Source organism: Aulonocara stuartgranti, assembly GCF_965226115.1.
Source record: "Aulonocara stuartgranti genome assembly, chromosome: 7".
Classification (NCBI taxonomy): domain Eukaryota; kingdom Metazoa; phylum Chordata; class Actinopteri; order Cichliformes; family Cichlidae; genus Aulonocara; species Aulonocara stuartgranti.
In genome coordinates this window covers 41996899-42006880 of record NC_138945.1, presented here as the reverse complement: position 1 = coordinate 42006880, position 9982 = coordinate 41996899, and the positions used below count along the sequence as shown (strand labels likewise).

The window sequence follows — 9982 nt, the reverse complement described above, 5'->3', positions numbered from 1 at the left end:
TTATTGATTTTTATGTGAGCGATAAATGTTTTGTGAGTTTTTAGTTGTTAGGCATTACTGAGGATTTTATTACAAAAAAGAAATTAATCCTTAGATTTTTAAAAAAACCCTTTCTGGTCTGTCTGGAAATGACTCAGATCTCCACCATGCTTGTTGCGTTAGTTACCTATTGAATAAAGATGCTACATATCCAACACTGTTTCTCAGATTTTAGATGATTTTCCCTGAAACTGAAAACAAACATTAAATTACACAAACACACACATACCTAACCATAACCTAATTGCAGCCCTGACACTAAAACCACATTTTGAGTCTCAAAAACGCCTTCAAACTTGTGGGGACCGGGATTTTGGTCCCCACGAGGGCTGTTTGTCCCCACAAGTATAGTAAATACCAAGTAGCCTCCCCCTGCTTTGTTGACAGCGCTAAAAACCCTTGGCCTTCGCTCAGCAAGCTTCATGATGTAGTCAGCTAAAATGGTTTCATTTCACAGGTGTGACTTGTCAGCGTTTATTTGTGGAATTTCTTGGCTTCTCAGTTGTGTTGTGTAAAAGTCAGGATGGTCCACAGCTGACAGCCCCATTTAACAACTGTTAGAATTTAGCTGAATGGTTCTTCCCATAATATAAGTAAAGAGAAATGAAAATCCAACATTACTTTAAGAACTGAAGATCAGTCAAAATTGCTGCAACTTTGAATGTGTCCCCAAGTGCAGTTGCAAAAACCATCAAGCGCTACAACGAAACTGGCTCATATGAGGACCGCCCCAGGAAAGGAAGGCCAAGAGTCACCTCTGCTGCTGAGGATAAATTCACCAGACTCAGAAATCGCAAGTCAACAGCACCTCAGATTAGAGCCCGGATAAATGCCACACAGAGTTCCAGGAGCAGACTCATCTCTACATCAACTGTTCAGAGGAGACTGCACGAATCAGGCCTTTATGGTCAAATAGCTGCTAAGAAACCACTACTAAGGAAAAGCAACAAGCAGAAGAGATTTGTTTGGGCCATTAGACCAGTGGAAATCTGTGCTTTGGTCTGATGAGTCCAAATTTGAGATCTTTGGTTCCCCGCCGTGTCTTTGCAAGAAAGGGTGCACGGATGGTCTTTATATGCATGGTCCCACTGTGAAGCGTGGACTTTCTAAAAGTACCATGGGAGGAAGAGCCTTCAGCTGTCAGGCTCCTTTCCTGTGTTCAAAGTTGGTACCATAAAATTTTTATGCAAATTGGAGATAGTCAAGCAGAAAATATTAAAAAAATTATTAGTTTTCTCAGTATTATATTTAACTGTCTTTGTTAGTTTTGGTACATTTAGAAGTAGACTCATGTGGTTAGAGATTTTCAGTTTCGTGCTACCCTTTTCTTCCCTTGTATCTTGTTGAATCACATTAGTTTCTGTGTTATTTTGCTAGTTGTTTTCTTTTTGCGTCTTGTAGTTTTACTTTCTTTGTTTCATCATCTGTGATTAGTTTTAGCTGTTCATGTTTCTGAGGCGTTTCCACTCCCAGTGTGTGTGTGTGTGTGTGTGTCCACAGTTATCCATGGGTTTCTGTAGATGGATTATTTTAGCTTTCCATCGTCTTATTCTACTCATGACTTACTTTAGTCATTTACATTCCAAGAGGTAAACTAAAGTTCAGAGGACATATGACCTTGTAATTAATCAACAGGGCAAAGCTTGTAATAGACACACTGGTTCATTGTGTGGATGTTACACTTTGCCTCTTTTATGTGCGAAATGCACACATGCAGAAGTTGCACACCAGGAGGGGGAGATAATATATTTGAGCAAAAATGTTGCTGACCAGGAAAGGTATGAAGTACATTCCAGGCTCCTTCTTAGGTAAGATTAAGCTAGATGGCAAATGAATTTACATGTAAATGTATTAGTAATGTCTCTCTAAATGCTTGTTTTCATTTTGGCTTGAAATAAAACATTGCCCACTGATGGAACTCAGCTTACTCTAACTTCTGCATGCACGTCCATTTCACACTCACGTGAGACAAAGCATGACATCCACAGCTTGTCTTTTACATGCTTTGCTGTGATGTTGGGTTAAATTTAAAAACATTAAAAATAAAGATGAGCTGATTTGAAAAGGCTGGTAACAAAAATGATTTGCCTTTGAAGAATGAAAATATAACTCAATTTATTTCCCCAAGTGAAATACACCCTTCCCTCCTATAACAAATGTATCCAAAAGGCTTTAAACAACAGCCTAACTGGTGTTCCCCTGTCATCATCACAGTAAGTGATGCTAAACAAACCAGAATTCCACATGGATTTTAGCTGTTGCAGCCAAACACTCCAAGCTATTAATTGATTTATACTCAGTTTATCAGTCGTTAAGGCTACCATCAAGCGAGTAATAAGATGCCTTTTCAAAACAGAAGGTAACATTTGCCAGATATATACTGTCAGAATGTTTTGTCAGACTTCACCTTTACCAAGAACCAAAGGTTTTCAGTTTGTGTACAAGCTCTGCATTCAGTGCTGTGTGAAGATGTGTCTGGTTCCTCTTGAACGTCTCCAAAAATTTCACAAGATGAGCTATTCCATATTCCACACTCCACATTTGGAAGTCAACAGATGCATCAGGGGAGGCTGGGGCTCTCTGGCTGTCATGGAGTATTTGTTCCCTTTCACTTGTGGCTTTCATGACTCGTAGTTTGTCTGCATAGTCCAGAAATTTCACTATCACAACCCCAGGTGGCAGGAGACCATATCTCAACTTTAGCTCCACTACCAATTCTGCATGCTGATATAATCACCAAGTCCTCATGGAGCCACTTTTTGAAGAAAGTACACCAATCAGCACCTTGCCCTTCCTCCCAGAGAGAGAGCCCAACCAAATATTTGAACAGCAACTCCAGTTTTCCAAGTCATCCATTTTACATTGTAGTATATTTTATGGCAGTAGTTTAGTTTCTCAAAAACATTGATTTCACTTTTCTTAGTTCTGGTCACTATACCCAATAAGCACAAAGTGAACAAAATCATTGAAAATCTTGCAAATTTATTACAATTAAAAAACAAAACCTTTGTCATCTTGGCTGTGTGCTTAGGGTACGTTGGGTTCTTATTTCTCCACAAAGCAATACTGGAGCTCTGTCAAAGTCACCATTGGGATCCAACAGGTTCTTGGTCACCTCTCCGGCTTTCTACCCCAATCAGTCAGATCGGCCAGGTAGCCAGCTCTGGGAAGAATTCCTGGTTCTTCTTTTTCCATTTATGGATGATGGAGGCCACTGTATTCATTGGGACCTTCAATGTTCCAGAAAGTTTTTCTCTACCCCTTCCCAGAACAATTCAGTCTCAGAGGTCTACAGACTTGGACTTCATGCAACTTTATATCCTGTCAGATATGAAAATTATGCACTTTCGACTTTGCACTGCAGAGTTCCCACATGACACACCTCACTTCTGTTTAAAACTCAAAATTGTTTCTCATTTACCCCTTTATTCTTTAATATTTTGTGTTCCATAACGAGTCATATGAATTGTTATCTGGAAAATCCTTCAATTTTCCATTAATTTTTTTTATCCCTTATATAATCCTTCAAAATCAATAGGACAAAAAAAGCCACATTCCCCAAAAAATGCTGTATTTCTCCAATTTAAATAACTCTTTTAAAACTACTTCAGTCTGAACAATAAATATTAAATGTTAATTACGTTTTTGCATTTTAACCCTTTAAAGACCAGTATGCTTAAAAAGCTACACTACAACAAAATGATTTTGATAAAATACATTTAAGGAGTACATGATTATCCATGCAGTTTTATTTTTTCAACAGTGTCAAATTTATTATTATTTTTTTTTTTTACAAAAACTGACACTCAAGGACCTAGCAGAAAAATGCCACCTTCCCACAAAGATTTTCCACTTTAAATATATCAAATATTAATTATAGCTTTTGGATTTGAACCCTTTAAAGAAGAGGGACTCCAGCTGAGGTGGGGCAGAGGCTGCAAATGGACAGGCTGTGGTTTTTGCATGTAAGGTTCACACATGGTGCTGCCAGCTCTTCTCTTTCCATCTGTGCAAAAGTCACACTGCCCTTACATTTGCTGACGAGAGGGGATTGCAGTGGCACGCTGCAGACTTGAATTGATTAGATTTTTTTGACCTGTAAACATTGTCCAAAATGAGCGTCCCTATGCAAGCCTGCCCTCCATGTGTGTCAACATAAGCTGCTGAGTGTTTCCCATGCAGGTTTGTCATGGCCACAGTTTGAGTGTCATCCATCAGCAATAGTGCACAAATTGTGTCATGGTGTGTAGGTTCTGGGATCCAACCTCTGGCTGCTGGGATGTAGCAGTCTTTCTGTCTTTAACTATTTTAAGCCAATTTAAAGAACTGACAAAACAATTATAAAAGAAAATAAAAATCCATATATTCTGGCAAATATTAGCTATATTCACTCAGTACAGCCGAAATAGCATGAAAATAAAAAAAAGGAATTAAACAAATCGTCCCCAGGAGTCTAAGGTTATTCACAGTTACAGGTTTTACATGTTATCTTACATTTTACGTGTCAATTCAGTCTATTTTTATATATATATTTTGATATTTCATGCATTTAAAAATAACTGGAAAATTTAGCAAAACTTAACAGAAATATACCAGCTTTATTACTTAAGAACTTACAAAACAAACAAGATGGAAACCAGGAACAATTAATCAAATACACAAATCATTGAGGGAAAAAAATGTAAGGGAGGACAAAACAACTAGGACTCAACTGCACACAAGAAAATTTGGGAGGCAACAGCTGGGCAAAACAAGACAGGTGAACAGAATAACTAACGAGAAAAGGGGAAGCAAAACTTCACACAACACGCACAAGACAAGGAACTATCAAAATAAGATTAAGACGTGAACTTCACACAGTGACAGAGATAAACATGGAGACATGACTAACACTATCATACTGAAAGGACTACACCGTGTTCCAAATTATTATGCAAATAATATGTTTCTCTGATTTTCCTAAATAGTCGATTCAAATGGCAGTCGGCATAATATTCGAGTCATCAACCGTTAGAGTATAATTCAAATGTTACTGAACAAACCTCCCAATGAAAACAGTATGTTTTCAAAAATAAAAAACTTAAAATGCACTGTTCCAAATTATTACGAACACAAAACATTTTATAGGTTATAGAGAATTGTAAATGGCCATTTGTCGAATTTGCAGCATTAGTAGATCAATTTTAGTGAAATCAAAAGCCATTTCAATCAAAAGCATCTTAACAGGTCAAGTTACATATTAACATAGGAACCCTTTATTGATAGCAGTTTCACAATTCTTGCATCCATGGAACTTGTGAGTTTTTGGAAAGTTTCTGCTTGAATGTCTTTGCAGGATGTCAGAATATCCTCCCAGAGCTGCTGTCTGGATGTGAACTGCCTCCCACCCTCATATTTTTTTGTTTGAGGATGCTCCAAAGGTTCTTAAGAGCATTGAAGTCAGGGAAGAATGGGGAACACACCATGAGTTCCTCTCCTTTTATGCTGATAGCAGCCAATGATGCACAGGTATTCCTTGCAGCATGACATTTGACACTGTCTTGCATGTAGGTGATTTTGTTGCAGAAGGCACAGTTCTTCTCTTTCTACCATGGAAGAAAGTGGTCAGTCAGAAACTCCACATACTTTGCAGAGGTCCTTTTGACACCTTCAGGGACCCTAAAGGAGCCGACCAGCTCTCTCTCTGTGATTCCGGCTCAAAAAATGACTCCACCCCCTCTTTGCTGACGATGCAGCTTTGTTGGGACATGGTGGCTGTCTACCAACCATCCACCACTGCATCCGTCTTGACCATCCAGGGTTGCACGGCACTCATCAGTTAACAAGAATGTTTGAAAATTAGTCTTCATGTAGTTCTGGGCCCACTGCAGCTGTTTCTGCTTGTGAGCATTAGTTAGGGGTGGTTTATGCACAACTGCAAGTCTCTGGAGGATCCTACACCTTGATGTTTGCAGGGCTCCAGAGGCACCAGCAGATTCAAATATGTGTTTGCTGCTTTGTAATGGCCTTTTAGCAGCTGCTCTTAATCTGAAGTATTTGTCTGGCAGAAACCTTCCTCATTGTGCCTTTATCTGCATGAACCCGTGTGTGCTCTGACTCAGCCACAAATCTCTTAACATTATGGTGATCATGCTTAAATTTTTGTGAAATATCTAAGGTTTTCATTATGTGTCCAAGGCATTCAACTATTTCATGCAACAGCAGAGAGATCCTTTTTCCTTCCTATATTGCTTGAAAATGGTGGTCTGCTTAATAATGTGGAACATCCTTCTTTAGTGGTTTTTCCTTTAATTGAGCTCACCCGTCAAACTCATGATCACAGGTCTCCGAGATTAATTCAGTGATCCACAAATCCCTGAGACACAATTCCATCCATGAGTTTAATTGAAAAACAACTTATTTAATCTTTATGACACTTAAACACAATTTGCATAATAATTTGGAACTCGGTGTAGATACAGAGATGAAGAGCTATGATATAAGTTAGGTCTCAACATCCAAAAGAGCAAATCATGAGTTCACAGTAAAAACTCGAAATATCTTAAAATTCAAACCGCTGGGTAAAAGACCCAGGACTAGGACCGACACAAACATGATCAGAGGGTTAAATTAACTGGCAGATTATTGCAAACATTTGATCTGAAGAATACACTGAAATCAGTATGTAGCAGAGCTTCTGACATGAACTTTAAACATTGAAGCTTGGCTCTTGAAGGATGACTACAAATCACATTTTAAATTGCACAACATAATTTATAAGCATTTAAGCATGGAAATTATTATGTATGATATTGTTTTGTTTTTTAAACAGGAATTGGCTCACTGGTGTGGCAAGGACAATGGAAAGCTACGTTAAATATACAGTTGGAATTTGCTAAAATTCACAGCTGCCCACATGCACAACCCAAATGCCTTTTGGAGAAAGGTTTATGGCCAGACGAAACAAATAGAGCTATTTGGCCACAATGATATGAACGATAACAGGTATACTTGGAGGAGTAACTGTGAGGCTTTCAAAATTAAATATACTGTATCAACTGTCAAGCATGCTCTGGGGCTAAAGAGTATGATGGCATTGAAGCATGCCATTATTCTGGGGCTATTCTGCAGCCAGTGGTACTGGTACAATGGCACTGGTGCACAAAGCGGATGGAACAAGAAGGACTACCTCAAAATGCTGCAAGATCACCTGGTGGTTGAAACTTGGACACAATTGACCTTCCCAATGATGAAATGACCCCATTTGATCATTTTAGTCTTAAGTAGCTTGATCACTTGAGAGTTAATGTTCAATTGTCATTTCAGTGGTCCACTGAAACCCTACTGATGAAAACTGGGCTGTGAAATCAGTTTCTTGACCATTAATATACAAATTGCCATAACCATTGATCAACATCCACTGATCAGTTTCAGTCATTATCTAAATGTACTGTTTATAAGGTTGGGGAAAGCTGCATTCAGCTGAGACTGAAGAAGTCACTTAGATGAGTGATGAAATCTTCAACTACAAACGCTACGTCCAGATGAACAGAAACAACTTTTGGGGTTTTCCTTACCTGGATGATGCATCAAGACATCAGTAACTTAAATTTGCTGATGTGAAACCTAAGCAAAGACGAGCTACATGTGCCTTTGTCAGCATCTACATGTAGCCACACCCCTAAAAATGCATTACTTCAGTACCAGTTGAATGTGTCCATTCACTTACCATGAAGGGAGAAATGAGCTATTAGCTTAGCAATTTTTACATGAAAGTAGAATCATTATAGGATGTACTGTATAATGCAGCAAATGGCTGAAGGGAATAAATAACTAGCAAACATTTTGTTTTAATCTGGGGTACAGGGCATTTCCAACGTTAGGCTACAGCTGTGAGCAAAGACATAATAGAAAGCGCCTCCAATTGCTAAGCTTTACTATACAAAGTTGCACCAGAGCATGGCTGTATGTCCATAAATCAAACCGCAGAGAATCTGGGAAACACTGATAGTCACATCTAATGCATTAGTGCGCTCTGTCTATCATTCACACACATTCATACTCTGATGACCAAAATCGGAGAGCACCTTGGGGTTGAGTATCTTGCCCAAGGATACTTTGGCATGTAGGCTAGAGCAGCGGTCCCCAACCTTTTTTGCGCCACGGACCGGTTTATGCCCAACAATATTTTCACGGAACGGCCTTTAAGGTGTCGCGGATAAATACAACAAAATAAAACTAGTACCGGTACAGAAAAAAAGAAGATTTATTCATAACACACGTGAAAAGACCCAGGAAAACCGATAAAAGGATAAAAACGATAACAAAAATAACGCTGAAAACCGATAAAAACCCTGAAAACTATACATTTCACACCTGAGCCTCAACTCTCGCGGCCCGGTACCAAACGACTCACGGACCGGTACCGGTCCGAGGCCCGGGGGTTGGGGACCGCTGGGCTAGAGTAGCCAGGGATGGAACCACCATACTTCCAATTGGGTGACTGTACCTCCTTGCCTACAGTCACCCCTATAATGAAGTAAGACTACTCACCTCCTTTACTACGACTGGTTATTGTGTTGTTAGCTCTATCATGAGGTGGACTGGAAAACACTCATAGCATCTCATATTGCATATTTGTGTGAATGTGTGTAAACTCTATATTACATATAAACACTATATAGTACAGCTACCTGCAGTGAACTATACCTACCAGGATGGTTCATCAGTAGTGGCTAAAAAGCTCCATAGTTTCAAACTTGGCTATGTAGTGGAAACGGGGGAATCAGTAACCAATTTTTAGCTATAAGGAAATGATAAGCTCTCATTAGGTATTTTTTGTGTTTAGCCCTCCCCTCCATATGCCAAATTTGCAAATTATTAATATAGAAAGTTTGGTACGTTATCAACTGGTGTGACTCAAAAGGATTAAAAATTTTGAGATACTTTCCCTCAAACCACCATTGAAAACTCCAGCTGTCCTTGAGTCTATTTGTACATCTAATTTTTGACCCATTTGACCCCTTTTGTACCTTATTACATTTCAGAAAAAAATACTGCATCTCACTACATTTACTTTAGATTTATGTCTTTTTATTTACTGATTTCAAGAATTCTAACATATGTGCACATGTTGTGCATCACTATGTTATAGAAATAAATTGTATATAATTGTAAATCAGACAAGAACTGAAACAGTGGAGAAAATACCATGGAGATGTACAACCAAAACTTAGAGGTTTCTGAATGCCAAGAGTGTCAACAGTTGTTGATGAGCTGTTAGCAAAACAACTACAGCAGAATAGAGCATCTCTCTGGCCAATGCAATCTAGCACTAATTGATAACTTGTCTTTGTTGAAACACCACAGCAATATTTCAGCCACAGTACAAGAAAAAAAAAAATCTGTTAACTATTCTTTCAGCTTTGTGTGAACTACTTAGTGAAGCGTAGTAGTGTGTCACAGACTGCAATTGAATGTCCATTACAAAGGGTGATAATCAAGCAGTAACCGGTTGTGTGCAGATGTGTGTTTAGTCATCCTCTACATCACTGTCTCTCGTGCTGATGCCCCGTAGGCCATCACCTGCCTTGACAGCCACAGTAGCCTCCTCCATCGTCAGCCTGTTGTAGATGGTTTCATAGCTTTTGATGTTCAGTGTGCTGTCCTGGACTCCCTGCAACCTGAAGTCATGATAGGTCTTCTGTTGAGGTGAGAAGAAGATAAAAAGAGAAGGAATAGAAAAAAAATTCAGAAACCATCTCTGGAATGTATTAAGCAGGATAAGGTGTGTGCCATTCACTGTTCGAAAGGACAAAAACAGGAAGACTGAGGCCCAAGGACGTGCAGTCTTTTATGTGCCATACCAGGGCGACAGACGATAGCATGCAAGGAATAATGTTTGCACCTTACATGAGGGCTATTATAATTCATTGTCTCATTGCTTTCAAGTTAAACTCTGTAT

The 9982-nt window shown here is 39.0% G+C and overlaps 1 protein-coding gene across 2 annotated transcripts in view; it reads right to left on the bottom strand.

The window, feature by feature from the left end:
- Positions 1-4617: 4617 nt before the first annotated feature.
- Positions 4618-9982, bottom strand: part of cadps2 (Ca++-dependent secretion activator 2) — a 198404-nt gene continuing 193039 nt past the window's right edge. For both annotated transcript variants that reach the window (XM_082540794.1, XM_082540796.1), the window contains exon 27: positions 4618-9721. In XM_082540794.1, the coding sequence (XP_082396920.1) occupies positions 9551-9721 (171 nt within the window). In that variant the 3' untranslated portion in view covers positions 4618-9550. The remainder of the gene's footprint in view (positions 9722-9982) is intronic.